Source organism: Balaenoptera borealis (genome assembly GCF_965194805.1).
Source record: "Balaenoptera borealis genome assembly, chromosome: 12".
Classification (NCBI taxonomy): Eukaryota; Metazoa; Chordata; class Mammalia; order Artiodactyla; family Balaenopteridae; genus Balaenoptera; species Balaenoptera borealis.
This window is the reverse complement of record NC_138869.1, coordinates 6,177,035-6,194,028: the sequence shown is the minus strand read 5'-3', so window position 1 is coordinate 6,194,028 and position 16,994 is coordinate 6,177,035. Positions and strand designations below refer to the sequence as shown.

Here is a 16,994-nt window from a genome sequence, read left to right as displayed (position 1 = left end):
AATGAAGAAATATACCATTTTTATGGTTAGGAAAATGCAATTAATTCTAGAGGAATCATAGACATAAACATAAAAGCTAAAATCATACCCCTTCTAGAAGAAAACATAGGGTAGTATCTTCATAAACTTGGGGTGGAAAAAAGATTTATTTGATATGACACAAAAAGCACTAATCATAACAGAAAAAGTTGATAAGATGGACTTCATCAAAGACACTATTAAGAAAATTAAAGTCAAGCTCCAGATGGGCAGAAAATATGTACAATGCATATATATCTGACAAAGGACTTGTATCCACAATATATTAATAAAAAGAATATCTATAAATCAATAATCAAAAAGAAAAATAAAAGAGGAGCTTTCAAATCTGGTTAAACGGAATAAGCACACCCACCCTGCACCTCCCACTGAACACAACAGAAAGCATACTTCAACTAAGAGTCCGCATGCCGCAACTAAGAAGCCCGCATGCCACAACGAAGGTCCCGTGTGCCGCAACTAAGATCCGGCGCAGCCTAAATAAATAAATAAATATTAAAGAAAAAAAAACCCTAGAGAGATGCACGGAGCAGCTTCTGAAAAGTAAAAGGCAGTGGGCAGACTGGAAAAACAGGCCAAACCCAGTGAGTTTCCTGGGTTTTATTCTCTTCCTGCATGTCCCAGACTAGACGCAAAGGAAGCCTGAATCCCAGAATTATGCACCAGGCATGGAGAGACACAGCTCCCTTTCTGTTCCAAGGAACAGGGTGGGGGAACCCTATGAGACAGAGAGAGTGGAAGGAAATCCCCTATTGCTTTTCTCTCCTGGACCTGCCCTCTAGCAAGTTCAAGTTCCCAACCTGTAATCTGTTTGCAGTGGCAGCAGCTGGGCAGGCAACTGAAAATCTGAGTGAGGGGAATCCTCTTTGAACAGATGAACTGTGATACAAACAGTGTATCAAAATGTCCTGTTCCTTGGCTCTCATGCTTGACTGATGGTCACCGAGCTCCTGTTCGTACCAGGCCCCCGGCTGGGTGCCGGGGACGCTGACACCATGGTCCCTTGTGCGGGCGACTTCAGCCCACTGGGGACATGAACTAAACATCAGGTCATGCGGTTTAAGTGGCAGATTGAACACATACATCTGGTTACACCCCTCACCGAACTCCCCTAAAACCACAGGGAATTTTTTTTTAAGACGTAAACATACAAGGACAAGGAGAAGAGAACAGAAGCCAGCATGAGCGCTAGGAAGGTGACAAGCAAGTGGTGCAGACACAGCACAGGCGAGGAGGCCAAATCCCAAGCACGTAATGGAGAAGCTGAGAACCAGCCACATTCTCTGCAAAATCCTCGAAAGACTTAGGAACCGGCAGGACCCAGCATCTCTGGATCTGGGGGTCACAGGGAAGAGCGCAGCAAGGGAACCGTTGCGAGTCCCGAGAAGCCAGCCGGCCCAAGTGCCCACCCCTCCCCTACTGCTTGGCGGGAGGCTGTTAGCTTGTTGTGCAGGCAAATGAATACAGGGTCCTGAGAGCTTCAAAACACCGATGAGAGAGAAAAGAGGAGACCTAAACTAATGGAGAGGCACACTGAATTCAGGGGTTGGAAGGCTCAACACAGTAAGACGTCAGTTCTCCCCAGACTGATCTATGGATTTCATGCAAAGCCAGGCAAAATCCTAGCACAAGTTTTTGTAGATAGAGACAAGCTGATTCTAAAATTTATATGAAAGGGCAAAGAAACTGGAAGAGCTAACACAATTTTGAAAAAGAAGAATAAAGGATCCAGAAATAGACCTCTACCAGTACGGCCAACTGATTTTTGTCAGAAATGCAAAAGAAATTCAATGACAAAAAAAAAAGTCTTTTCCACAAATGGTGCTGGAACAATTAGTCATGTGTATGCAAAAAAAAAAAAAAAAGAACATTAACTTAAACCTTATACATAAATTAACTCAAAATTGATTATAGATCCAAATGTAAAACTATAAACATACAGAAGAAAACCCCTGTCACCAGGGGTTAGGCGAAGAGTTCTTAGATGTGACACAAAAACACAATCCATAGAAGACAAAAATGTATAATTTAGACTTCATCAAAATTAAAATAAGAGAATAAAAAGGCAGACTACAGACTGGGAGAAAATATCTGCAAAGAATATATCCAAAAGAGGACTTGTATCCAGACTAGATTTAAAAACTCTCAACTCAACAACAGGAAAACTAAGTACTCAGTTGAGAACTTCTCTGGTGGCGCAGTGGTTATGAATACGCCTGCCCATGAAGGGGACACGGGTCCGGGCCCTGGTCCGGGAAGATCCTACATGCCGCGGAGCAACTAAGCCCGTGCACCACGACTACTGAGCCTGCGCTCTGGAACCCGTGAGCCACAGCTACTGAAGCCTATGCTCCGCAACAAGAGAAGCCACCGCAATGAGAAGCCCACGCACTGCAACAAACAGGAGTCCCCACTCGCCGCAACTAGAGAAAGCCCGTGCACAGCAACGAAAACCCAATGCAGCCAAAAATAAATAAATTTATAAAAAAAAAAAAAAGAACTCAGTTGAAATGTGGGCAAAAACTTGAACTGGCACTTCACCAAAGGGGCCATAAAGTGGCAGATAAGCAGACTAAGAGATGCGCCACATCACTCTGCATCAGCGAAATGCATGGTAAACCCCAATGAGATAACACTGCATATTCATTAGAGTGGCCAAAATGAAAAATAAAACACTGGCAATACCAAGTTCTGGGAAGGATAAGGAGCAGCTGGAACCCTCGCACACCTCTGGTGAGAATGCAGCCATACCCTGTCCACAGAGCCCGGGAAGCCCACTTGTGGGCATTTATCCTAAAGAACTGAAGGCTTATGTTCACACAAAAGCACGTACACAGATGTTTTAGCAGCTGTATTCGTAACTGCCCCAAAGCAGAAACAACCTAAACATCCTCCATGGGTTAACGGACAGACAGACTGCGGTTACATCCAGCTGCAGAATACGACTCAGCAGCAAAAAGGGATGAATTCTAGCTTGCAGGAATCTCGCCGGCATCGTGCTGAGTGAAGGAGGCTGTACGTGTTGTTCCCTGCTGGAGCAGAGGTTGTTAGTGTGGATGTTACACAATATATAACCCCATCTGTACGACAATCTTCAAAAGTTAAAACTATCACGACGAACACATGTGCGGTTGCCGGGAGTGCGGGTGGGGAAGATGTGGTCGTAAAGGGCTAGTACAGAAGAGTTTGGGGGCCGCGGTCATAGAGGTGTTCTGTATCCTTACCGTGGTTGTGAGAACACTGACCCACACATGAAGTGAAAGTTACAGAACTGTACACCAAGAGAAAACAGTCGATTCTGTAGGATATTTTTACTTTTCTGCTTGTTATTTTAAAAATTAAAAAACCAGAGGGTCTCTGGAATGAGGGACAGCTGATGGCATTCGGCTCCTATCCAAACCAGATGTATTAGGTGACCAAATGCTCACGGACCATCCAATGCAGACCCCACGTCCTTTTCATCCCTTGGATACCAGACCCTTACCCTCCAGGCAGGCAACTGGGAGAGATCTCCAGAGACCGACCTTGAGGTCTCCCCACCACCAGCCCACCCAGGCCACCGCAGCATGAGGCTCAGAACCCACAAGCCCGCTCAGCACCCAAGGCTGCTTTTGAGGCCCCCACTCTTACCTATGAGCAGCGAACCAGGGGATTGAGACAGATGTGACGATGGAGACCAAACAAACAGAAAAACCAACTTGAGGAAATAAGGACTGTACAAACAGGGACGGCAACCCGCAAAGCAGGAAAACACTGCTGAGTCGGCAGCCCTGGGGCCACCCCCAGATCCGTGATTCTCTAGGAGGACCTCAGGACTCGGCTGTGGTCGGACCCACAGCTGGGCTTCACAAAGGCCAGAGGAGACCAGGCAAAGCCTGCAAAGGGAAAAGGGCTGCGAGGCAAAGCAGGGGGACAGGTGCCATCTCCCCATGGCCTCCTCCTGTGTGTCCCAGGATGCACTGAGCTCCTGCACAACTGACTGTGACAACTCAGGTGACGTACTGTCCACCGGGGAGCTCACTGGAGACCTAGCACCCAGGGTTTTGATTGGGGCTGGTACTAGGCTCCCCCAGCCTGTGTCCCAATACGCCAGGTGCCCTGGAGGAAAGCATGGTCAGCACTGTTGGCAGAAACAGTCAGGCCCAGGAACCACTCTCATCAGAGAAAGATTCAAGTTCCTAGACACCTGCCAAGGGCCAGCCTTTACAGCAGACCTTTTTAAAGATAGTCACCTTGGCAATCTAGATTCAATACAATCCCTATTAAATTACCAATGACACTTTTCACAGAACTAGAACAAAAAATTTTTTAATTTGTATCGAAACACAAAACACCCCAAATAGCCAAACAATCTTGAGAAAGAAAAACGGAGCTGGAGGAATCACACTCCCTGACTTCAGACTATACTACAAAGCTACAGCAATCAAAACAGTATGGTACTGGCACAAAAACAGAAATATAGATCAATGGATCAGGATAGAAGGCCCAGAAATAAACCCATGCACCTATGGTCACCTAATCTGTGACAAAGGAAGCAAGGATATAAAATGGAGAAAAAACAGTCTCTTCAGTAAGTGGTGCTGGAAAAACTGGACAACTACATGTAAAAGAATGAAATTTGAACACTCCTTAACACCATACACAAAAATAAACTCAAAATGGATTAAAGACCTAAATGTAAGACCGGATACTATTAAACTCTTAGAGGAAAATATAGGCAGAACACTCACTGACATAAATTGCAGCAATATCTTTTTGGATCCACCTCCTAGAGTAATGAAAATGAAAACAAAAAATAAACAAATGGAGCCTAATTAAACTTAAAAGCTTTTGCACATCAAAGGGAACCAAAAACAAAACAAGAAGACAACCCACAGAATGGGAGAAAATATTTGCAAACAAAAAGACCAACAAAGGATTAATCTCCAAAATATACAAACAGCTCATGCAGCTCAATATCAAAAAAACCAACAACCCAATTAAGAAATGGACAGAAGATGCAAACAGACAATTCTCTAAAGAATACATACAGGGCTTCCCTGGTGGTGCAGTGGTTGAGAATCTGCCTGCCAATACAGGGGACACGGGTTCGAGCCCTGGTCTGGGAAGATCCCACATGCCGTGGAGCAACTAGGCCTGTGAGCCACAACTACCGAGCCTGCGCGTCTGGAGCCTGTGCTCTGCAACAAGAGAGGCCGCGATAGTGAGAGGCCCGCGCACCGTGATGAAGAGTGGCCCCCGCTTGCCACAACTAGAGAAAGCCCTCGCACAGAAATGAAGACCCAACACAGCCATAAAAAAAAATAAATAAATAAATAAATAAATTTTTTTTTTAAAAAAAAGAATACATACGGATGGCCAAAAAGCACGTGAAAAGATGTTCAACATCTCTAATTATCAGAGAAATGCAAATCAAAAATACAATGAGGTATCACTTCACACCAGTCAGAATGGCCATCATCAAAAAAATCTGCAAACAATAAATGCTGGAGAGGGTGTGGAGAAAAGGAAACCCTCCTACACTGGTGGTGAGAATATAAATTGGTGCAGCCACTATGGAGAACAGTATGGAAGTTCCTTAAAAAACTAAAAATAAAGCTACCATATGACCCAGCAATCCCACTACTGGGCATATATCTGGAGAAAACCGTACTTCAAAAAGATACATAGGGCTTCCCCGGTGGCACAGTGGTTAGAATCCACCTGCCAATGCAGGGGACATGGGTTCAAGCCGTGGTCCAGGAAGATCTCACATGCCGCGGAGCAACTAAGCCCGTGCGCCACAACTACTGAGCCTGTGCTCTAGAGCCCGCAAGCCACAACTACTGAGCCCGTGTGCCACAGCTACTGAAGCCCATGCACCTAGAGCCCATGCTCCGCAACAAGAGATGCCACCGCAATGAGAAGCCTGCGCACTGCAATGAATAACCCCCGCTTGCCGCAACTAGAGAAAAGCCCGCGTGCAGCAATGAAGACCCAATGCAGCCAAAAATAAATAAATAAATAAATTTATATACATTAAAAAAAAAAAGATACATGTACCCCAGTGTTCACTGCAGCTCTGCTTACAACAGCTAGGACATGGAAGAAACCTAATTGTCCATCGATGGATGGATAATTTATCCAGGAGTGGATAAAGAAGTTGTGGTACATGTACACAATGGAATATTACTCAGCCGTTAAACAGAATGAAATAATGCCATTTGCAGCAACATGGATGGACCTAGAAATTATCCTACTAAGTGAAGTAAGTCAGACAGAGGACAAATATCATATGATATTGCTTATATGTGGAATCTAAAAAAATGGTACAAATGAACTTATTTACAAAACAGAAATAGAGTCACAGATGTAGAAAACAAACTTATGGTTACCAGGGGAGAGGGGGGAGGGATAAATTGGGAGATTGGGATTGATATATACACACCACTATATATAAAATAGATAACTAACAAGGAGCTACTGTATAGCACAAGGAATTCTACTCAATACTGTGTAATTATCTATATAAGAAAAGAATGTAAAAAGGGTGGATATGTGTATATGTGTAACTGATTCACTTTACTGTGTACCTGAAACTAACACAACATTGTAAATCAACTATACTCCAATAAAAATTTTTTTAAAACTGAAGGAAAATGATTTTTTAACCTGGAATTCTATACCCTAACTATCAATCAAGTATAAGGGTAGAATAAGGATATTTTCAGACATAGGAGATCATAAAACAAGTATCTCCCATTAACCTCTTCTCAGAAAGCTACAGGAGGATGTGCTCCAGCAAAATCAAAGAGGAAACAAAGCAAGAGCAAGACACAGAATCCAGGGACAGGGACCCACCAGGAGAGGAACAGGGGACTCCCAAGGTAAACAGCAGCGCTAAACTGGCTGGTTCAAAATCAGTGAGCACTAGGTGAGCACCGCTGCTGGAACAAGGAAGCACAGGGCTCCTCCTGAGCGGAGGGTCGCTACCTGCACCTGAAGAACCCTGTGGTGCAGCAGAGGAGACCTCACACTTGGTACCTCCTGATCCCAGGAACCTAATCTCTTTGCTGTCTGGCTGTGAGATCCTAAATGAGGAAATGGAGTTGATAATCATACTTCTCATGCAGGGCCATTGCGGGTGAGGGGCGACAGGCGATGGGCAGATGGCTGGGAAAAGCAGCTCTCAAACCAGCTGGGCTGGCTCACTCTTACCTCTAGTTCACTGAAGGACACAGACCGTGATGGAAGGCAGGAAACACACTTGACCTCTATGGTCAGGGGGTTTAAGTCCCGCTTTTGCTCTTCAGTCATGAGGGGAACTTCTGTTTTTAGGGTCAAAAAACAATCTAAGACGTTGGCCGACCTCCCACTGCCACGACTCACGACAGTTTGCCATCCTGCGGGGAGATACACGCAGCGTTAGAATGTTACTCAGAACGGCCCCCAGACCAGCACAGAAGGGATCAGGCAACTGGAGAGCCAAAGATAAAACTACACCAAAAAGAGGAAAACTTAAAAAAATAATAATTGGGAAACACCTACAGGCAGCATGTCTGCACCACTTTTTCAACTGGGGTCCCATAGGTTCTCTAAGAGAATTTCATTTTGTGATTTAATCTTGATCACCTTGTGATATAAGCATTTCCTGGATCATCTAGAGGCTACAATCAGGAACAATGATGCTTGGGTCCCACCCCCAGTCTCATGGGCTTGGTCTGGGCTGTAGCCTCCACACTGGGATTTTTTTAAATCTCTCCAGGTAATTCTAGAACCACCAGACTTGCGCTGCGAGTCCCATAGTTACTGGCCGTATGTGGATATTTATGTTTAAATTAATTAAAATTAAATATAATTTAAAACGCACTTCCTTCGGACTTCCCTGTTGGTCCAGTGGTTAAGACTCCGCGCTTCCACTGCAGGGGGCACAGGTTCAATCCCTGGTTGGGGAACTAAGAGCCCACATGCCACGCAGCATGGCCAAGAAATAAATTAATTAATTAAAAGGCACTCCCTTCATCACATGAGTCCCACGTCCCACGCTCAGGAGCCATGTGTGGCTATGAGCAGACACGGGACAAGTCCTTCACTACAGAAAGTTCTGGAGCACTTCTCCAGGCACTTCTCTTAGACTAGAACACATTCAGGAACAAATAACACCAGTGTCTGTGTTTGGTGCCCAGCGGTGTCACTTTCACTGTTGTAATCCAGGGAGGGGAGTGTAGGTACTGACGTAGAACACAGGTGGTACATTCGAGCCAAATCCAGCCTGGCACACCTCCTGCCGTGACAGATGTGCAGCAGCGCGACTGCAGAAAAGGGTGGGTGACTTGACCACTGCAGGGCACATGGGCAGCTGTGAGAATACTTTTCTCGCAAAAGCGGCCCATACATTTCACCAGGTGGAGAGACACTGGTGAAGGCCAAAAAAAAAAAAAAATGCAAAGCTCCAGATTTGCAAGCAGATTTTTCAAACCCTAAATCCGACTGTTAGGCATCATGTGACCTACAACAAGTTAGAGGCTCTTTGAGGCTCGATTTCGTGGTGTGCAAAATGGACAGAGATACCACCTTTCTTAGGGTTAAGAGGATGAAGAGGGGTTATGTACGGGAAGGTGTCAGGAACACTGCCCTCCTAGCACAGGGTCCGTGCTCAAAAAGACCAACTCTATTTCTTTCATGATGCTGGTAAACATATTTTTAGGGCATGTGAGAGCCCCATCACTCACACTCAGAAAGAGCAGTTGCTTCCAGAACAAGTCCTGGGCCCGAGGTGTGCACTGTCTGCCTGGGCCATGGGCATCTCCTAGGGACCCCCCACTTCTCCCTGTGACTCTCTTCAATAAACCAACTCATTAAGACCATAGCCAATTCTGATTTGTGTTCTAGAACTTTGCAAGCCTTTTCATAGAAGATTGCCCAGTTTAGAAGGACTCTCTAGTGCAAACATCTACTCATATCATCATTCAGAAATCTCAGGTGATGTCAGCCATGGTCCAGGGTAGGGATCTCAACCTCAGCACTACTGACACTTGAGGACTGGTAATTATTCATCATGAGGACCATCCTGTGCATCATGGGACATTCAGCAGTGTCCTACTCCCACTTGTGACACCCAAAGATGTCTCACAGAGTGCCAAGTGTCCCCAGGGGCATAAGTGCCCAAGGTGAGAACCACTGTCCCACGTAAGGAACAAGGCAAGGGCGAGTGGCCACCACAAGGTTTGTGCACCTACAGCTGCCAGACTTGAACATGATAGGTCCAGGGATGTCAAGTGATTGTCCAAGGACTCTTGGCCAATAAGCAGCAGAACCAGTGTCGAAACCAGTCCTGCATGGCTAAAAGTGTGGCCTCTCCTCTATGCAGTAAACATAAGAGTTCACTCCAAACACAGAACCTTTCTAGACACTTACTGGCCAACAATATTTACCACTAAGGTATGCAAAGTCTGCGGCCTAATCTTAAATTGAAGATGGGGCTTCCCTGGCGGTGCAGTGGTTGAGAATCCGCCTGCCAGTTCAGGAGACATGGGTTCGAGCCCTGGTCCAGGAAGATCCCACATGCCGCGGAGCAACGAAGCCCGTGCGCCACAACTACTGAGCCTGCGCTCTAGAGTCCGCGAGCCACAACTACTGAACCCACGTGCCGCAACTACTGAAGCCCACATGCCTAGAGCCCGTGCTCTGCAACAAGAGAAGCCACTGCAATGAGAGGCCCACTCGCCACAACTAGAGAAAACCTGCACACAGCAACGGAGACCCAACGCAGCCAAAAATAAATACAATAAAATAATTTATTTTAAAAAAATTAAATTGAAGATGACTAAAAATAATCATTCTAGTTTTGGAATAATCTTATGCTATTCTATTTTATGGCAAAAAGAAACCTACAATTGGCCTGCTGAGCCACGGCCACTTGCAGTCATGACCACGAGCCGTGGCCTCGGTGCCAGGGAGCAGGGGTCTTTCTGCCCCCCTTGCCGGAGGCCCAGGGCCCTACACGCAGCCCACCCAGATGTCCGGGCGAAGCAGCTGCCACCTCCTCACCAGTAACCGGTCTGAGTTCTGCTGTGTGCAGGGCTCCCCGCTAAGCCGTTTACACACATTATCTCTCGTGATCCTTCCTACAGCCCCCTGGGGTGGGAGTTCTTGTCCCCATTTTACAGATGAGGAAACTGAGACTCAGAGAAAGCAGGCGACCTGCTGGTAAAGGGCTGAGCCAGGATTCAAGTCTGTTTGTCACTCTTGCAATAACTGTCACTGTACAGGGCCATGGCGGCACAGGTTAAAGGGAGGGGAGGCCCAGACACCTCTTGGCTTCACCTGCTGGAAATGGTCACACCGGGCAGACCAGGACCATTCAGTGTCTCCCTACCCTCACAGCAAAGTAAGGAGCAGGTCAGGCAGGTTCCCCGGGGCCCACCCGCCTGGAGCAGCACCGGTTGCTTCTGGGTTCAAGACCAAAGAAGCATGAACCAAAGTCACTGCCCCAGGCGGGGCCACGTGGCCGCTGCGTGAAAGGCCCGGTCCTCCTGGACACGGCTCAGCAGTGGGTAAGAGTCTCTGAAAACTCACTTTGGGTGGAACTAATTTTCAAAACTCCATCTAAGCATGTGGACAAAAAACTTAATAGTAGTTCCTCAAAACATACCGACATCAACCCAAGCGCTTGTGGGAATAAGGATTTTCCCGGCACCCCCGGCACTGGACTCTGACCCTATGGGGTTTCACTGACCCTCCACGTCTGCCTAAGTTTCTTCAGATAGGCCAGAAGGGGGCACTCATTCACCCTGATGGCCAAAAACCCCACAGTGAAATAAGTTTGAAATTATTTTCTCTAAAAAGAAAAAGAAGAGGGTTCCCCCCATATTCCTTTTTTAAAACAAAGTCACATAATTTTACCCAAAATATATTCTGAGCCTTCCATTATCTAAACCTATGGACATAATAAATACCTACTTATTATTTATCAAACTTAGTTTATAAGCTGTGATAGATCTTGCAAAGCAAATGAAGCAAACCCCTGTTCTGCCACTGAGCTGTGTGCCCTCAGGTTAAGTTGCTTGACTTCTCTGAGTTTTGATTCCTCCCTGAAAAAATCGTGACAATAATAACCACCCCCCATACCACCAGCACCAGTTCACTGGGAAGATCAGAGTTGGTCGTGAGAAGTAAATGATCAGACATAAATACTGGTTGCCTTTCCTCATTTCCTTTGCTAGACGTCTTTGTAAAAATCTGCAGGAACGCGTTTATACAAAGGAGCATCTTATGTAGCAAACAAAACCGTGACGTTTCTTATTCTCACGTTTGCTTGGACTTTGGAATCAGACCTAGGTTCAAACCCAGGCTTCGCTTACTCGCCGCGTCCTCCTGGCCGACGCGTTTGACCTCGCTGCGCCTCCCCTCGCTGCGCCTCCGTTTCCCGCTCTGTATAGTGGAGACACGTCCACTTGGCGGGGGCGGCTGACAGCGCGGGGCAGGGGCTCGGTCACCGCGAGTGTCCTGTGTGCGGGCATTCTAGCCACACGGGACGAGGAGACCGGACGCTGCTGGGAACGGGTGTGGCTACCTGCGAGGAGTGGCATCACCGCCAGCTGCACGGCGAAGGTGCCCTGCTTCCCGTGGCCTGCCAGCCTGGAGTCTGTCTCCACGCGAGATTGCTCCCTCCTCCTCTGGCTTTTCCTCCCCGCGTCTGCTTCTTTCCGTTTAACTGTGAAATCAGAGGAAGGGAATAAACGTTAAGAGGAGCCCCTGTGCCAGAGGCTGTATGTGCCTGCTTCACGCGGCAGGGATGCGGAGGGCTCTGGGGGGCTCCCTGGAGGCAGAGTCTGTGCCCCCGCTCTATCCCAGCAACCGGGAGACACATCCCAACGCGGACAGCAGTCGTCGGTTACACGCAGCAGGAAACTACGGGGTCCTGATCCGCCACTCGCCACTACCCAGAGCCGGCTGTGACGACACCAGCGCCACACAATACCCAAGTTCTCCTCCCCGTCGGCTTATAACCGCAGTGCAGCGCTGAGGGTTGGGCTTTGAAGCTGGACCACCAAAGGTCTAGAATCAGCTCTCTCCCTCCTGCAGGGAAAGCGCCTTAACCATTCTGAGCCTCGACGCCCCCATCTGTCGAATGCGGGCAGCACCTGCCTCCTAAGGGCATCAAGAAGAGTCAGTGGGCAAAGGTACATAAGATGCTCAGCTCAGCACCCAGCTTAGATCAAGAAGAAAAAGGAGACGATAAGACACATAAGTGTGGGTAACTAAAACCATGAGCTATAGGTTCTGTGACAGAGAGACCAATGGAACAGACCATTGCGGGCAAACCCAGAAATAGAGCCACACACATAGGGAGAATTAACAGAGGCCGGAGCTGGCGTTTCAAATCAGTGGGAAAAGATGGACCAGTCGATCAATGATACTGACTATCCACCTGGAGGCAAATGAAATTATAGGGCATCTCATGCCGTATGCAAAATGAGTCGCAGACTGAAGGTGGAAAACAAAAACTTCAAAATCGTTAGAAGAATACTTGGGAGACTAGACTGCCATCTGGATGAGGAAGGGTCTCTTAAGTGTTACCCAGAGTACAAAATGGACGGGAAGAGGTGAATACCCAGGGTACACAACAAGACACCCTACATGAAGGGAAAGGGTAAGATACAGACCCCAGCCTGTGATGTTTACAGTGCATGAAACTACGCAGAGTTATTCAAAAGACCTTAAAAAAAAAAGGCTTGGGGATCAACAAGAAAAAAAAATCTAAACCCAACAGAACAACATAAATGAAGAAATGGGAATAGGCAAATGACCTAAGTGCTGACCAGATAAGCATTCTAGATACTCTCAATCCCAGTAATCAGGAACTGGGCCCCTGACTATACAAGGGTGACATGGAGGAGAAGCGGGAAATCTCGGGGCTGCTGTCAGGAGGGCAAAGAGGTAAAACTGGGACCGTAAACCTGCAGCATCCCCTGAGCGGTCACAGTGCATTTCCTACGCCCGTGACCCCACCGGGCATGTGCCCTAGACCCTCCTACACGTGCGCTGGAGCCCCGCGCAAGGACAGTCACTGTCGCAGCGCTGGTGACAGCAGGAAACTGGTGACTATTCAAACACCCCTCAGCGGGGCCTGCAGGGATGAAGGGGGCACTAGCCGACAGGGCACTTTACAGAAGGTAGAAGAAGGGGCTGGACTAAGATGTACTGACACCAATAAATCTCAGAAATAAAGTCGAGAGAAAGAGCAAGTTGCTGTTAAATACACATGCGTGAAGTCATTTCTGTAACTCACGAAACCAAAAATCACTACAATGTTGTGTGAACGTGTGAGAAAGGGGGGGGGGTTACCCCGATTTCTAGGCGAGGGTGGCTGTACGCTTCTCAAAAGCACGGGAAGCCAAGCGTGCGTAAACTGTATCTGTAGCCTCTTATTTCTTTAAAAAAAAAAAAACAGAAAAGAAAGAAAGAAAGAAAGAAAAGAAAAAAGGAACAAGAAAGAAATAAAGGAAATATGGCAAAATATTAATACCTAAATTGTGGGTACATTGTACATTTTTCTGTGTACTTCTCTCTACTTCAAAAAAAAAAAGCATGGCTTGAAAACCTCATTAAAATGCTCAAAGAACATTAAAAGGGACTGAGGCTGTTTAACCTGGAAAGAGAAAAGTCGGAAGGAGTTGCAAGGTGTTCCTAGTCTTTTAGGGCCTGAAAAACAGGACTGACGTTACTCCCCTACATCTCCCACGCCAATGAGGAGCCTGACTCCAGAAGCTTCAGGTTTGGACTAGAACCGGGAAAAGCGGATTGACTGAGGGCTAAGGAAACGATGTGCAGCAGTTACAGCTCAAAGAATGGGAAACGGGAAGCAAGTGCCCTGGCTCTAGAATTTTCCACCTCATACTGGAAACACAACCACTTGCTGAGGAGATCTAGGCCAAGAACGAGGAGGTAGACTCAGGGACCGGAGGGTCCTTGCTGGGAGTCGGACAGTCAGATCACATGCTTTCAGGAGTGCCATTTCCCTCATTCCACCATAAGAAGCAAACGGCTTCTCATCTTCCAAAGAGAGACTCTCCACCCTGGTACATCCCACATACCCACCCTACACAGCATCTATCACATAGAAGTGTAATTATTTACCTGGAAGTCTCTGGTCAATATTAGAGATTTTCATGTTTCCCATACACACAACACCATGGACCAGGAGCACAGAAATATTGGTGGAGTGGGAAAGGATGGGATGGGATGGGATGGGATGGGATGGGATGGGATGGGATGGGATGGGATGGATGGACGGATGAGGTGAGATGGACCGGGTAAGTTAAAATTGCATGTAGTAGTTTTTACTTTTGAATAATATTTGAATCTTATTGAAGTACCATGAATTTGAAATATTTCATAATTCTTTTCCAGGTCTAGTTATACTATAAATTTCCAAAGTCCCATCCTAACTTACTTTGAAATTTTTGCTTTTCCAACAATTTTGTTAAGCTGCTAAATGATGGCCTCTCAATTAACTCCTTCATCTCCACCGTGGTTGCCCCTCCCAAAGAAATGACTGGTCTTGAAGTACCACATCTAGAAAATTCACAAAGAGAAAAATAAATGAAAGTGAGAAAAATCAGGGACCAGATCTAAGAATCTATTTACTGGACAGCGTGTATGCAGATTTTTAAAAATATAACATTGCATTCCTCTAACCCAGTGCTTCTCAAATTTCAACATGCATATGAATCACTGAATAAAATGCAGATTGTGGTTCAGCAAGCCTGGGGTGGCCCTGAGATTCCCATTTCTAACAAGCTCCCAGTCATGCTGAGGCTGCCAGTCTGCAGACAAATTTGCATTATCAATTATGATGGAAAAACTAATATATTTTATAAAAAGCAACTGAAACTCTAAAATATTCAGGAATTCTTTTACAGGAATTATCCACAACATCTATAGGAAGAAAAAAAAAAAAGCAACCCTATTAAAAGTCATAAAGGAGGAGCTGAATTAGGTGAAAAGATACACCATGATCATGGATGGGAGAACTTCGAAATGTAAAAATGTCAATTCTCTACCCTGAGAAAAACATAATTCAAAAAGAGTCATGTACCAGTCCCTCTCATCAGGAAACTTGCACAAGCCTCTTAGATAGTCTCATGCACCAGAGGGCTGACAGCAGAAGCAAGAAGAACTACAATCCTGCAGCCTGTAGAACAAAAACCACATTCACAGAAAGACAGACAAGATGAAAAGGCAGAGGGCTATGTACCAGATGAAGGAACAAGATAAAACCCCAGAAAAACAACTAAATGAAGTGGAGATAGGCAACCTTCCAGAAAGAGAATTCAGAATAATGATAGTGAAGATGATCCAGGACCTCGGAAAAAGAATGGAGGCAAAGATCGAGAAGATGCAAGAAATGTTTAACAAAGACCTAGAAGCATTAAAGAACAAACAAACAGAGATGAACAATACAATAACTGAAATGAAAACTACACTAGAAGGAATCAATAGCAGAATAACTGAGGCAGAAGAACGGATAAGTGACCTGGAAGACAGAATGGTGGAATTCACTGCTGCGAAACAAAATAAAGAAAAAAGAATGAAAAGAAATGAAGACAGCCTAAGAGACCTCTGGGACAACATTAAATGCAACAACATTCGCATTATAAGGGTCCCCGAAGAAGAGAGAGAGAAAGGACCAGAGAAAATATTTGAAGAGATTATAGTCGAAAACTTCCCTAACATGGGAAAGGAAATAGTCACCCAAGTCCAGGAAGCACAGAGGGTCCCATACAGGATAAACCCAAGGAGAAACATGCCGAGACACATAGTAATCAAATTGGCAAAAATTAAAGACAAAGAAAAATTACTGAAAGCAGCAAGGGAAAAACAACAAATAATATACAAGGGAACTCCCACAAGGTTAACAGCTGATTTCTCAGCAGAAACTCTACAAGCCAGAAGGGAGTGGCATGATATACTTAAAGTGATGAAAGGGAAGAAACTACAACCAAGATTACTCTACCCGGCAAGGATCTCATTCAGATTCGAGGGAGACATCAAAAGCTTTACAGACAAGCAAAAGCTCAGAGAATTCAGCACCACCAAACCAGCTCTACAACAAATACTAAAGGAACTTCTCTAAGTGGGAAACACAAGAGAAGAAAAGCACCTACAAAAACAAACCCAAAACAATTAAGAAAATGGTCATAGGAACATACATATCGATAATTACCTTAAACGTGAATAGATTAAATGCTCCAACCAAAAGACACAGGCTCGCTGAATGGATACAAACACAAGACCCATATATATGCTGTCTACAAGAGACCCACTTCAGACCTAGGGACACATACAGACTGAAAGTGAGGGGATGGAAAAAGATATTCCATGCAAATGGAAATCAAAAGAAAGCTGGAGTAGCAATACTCGTATCAGATAAAATAGACTTTAAAATAAAGAATGTTACAAGAGACAAGGAAGGACACTACATAATGATCAAGGGATCAATCCAAGAAGAAGATATAACAGTTATACACATATATGCACCCAACATAGGAGAACCTCAATACATAAGGCAACTGCTAACAGCTATAAAAGAGGAAATCAACAGTAACACAATAATAGTGGGGGACTCTAACACCTCACTTACACCAATGGACAGATCATCCAAAGTGAAAATAAATAAGGAAACAGAAGCTTTAAATGACACAATAGACCAGATAGATTTAATTGATATTTATAGGACATTCCATCCAAAAACAACAGATTACACTTTCTTCTCCAGTGCGTATGGAACATTCTCCAGCATATATCACATCTTGGGTCACAAATCCAGCCTCAGGAAATTTAAGAAAATTGAAATCATATCAAGCATCTTTTCTGACCACAACGCTATGAGATTAGAAATGAATTACAGGGAAAAAAACGTAAAAAACACAAACACATGGAGGCTAAGCAATACGTTACTAAATAACCAA

General features: G+C 45.4%; 1 protein-coding gene across 1 annotated transcript in view; it reads right to left on the bottom strand.

The window, feature by feature from the left end:
- Positions 1–16,994, bottom strand: part of CFAP92 (cilia and flagella associated protein 92 (putative)) — an 88,956-nt gene that overhangs the window by 36,159 nt on the left and 35,803 nt on the right. Inside the window, exons 7-9 of the mRNA XM_082345200.1 lie at positions 14,477–14,598; positions 11,594–11,734; positions 7,237–7,421 (exon numbers count right to left, since the gene is read on the bottom strand). Of these exons, the coding sequence (XP_082201326.1) occupies positions 7,237–7,421; positions 11,594–11,734; positions 14,477–14,598 (448 nt within the window). The remainder of the gene's footprint in view (positions 1–7,236; positions 7,422–11,593; positions 11,735–14,476; positions 14,599–16,994) is intronic.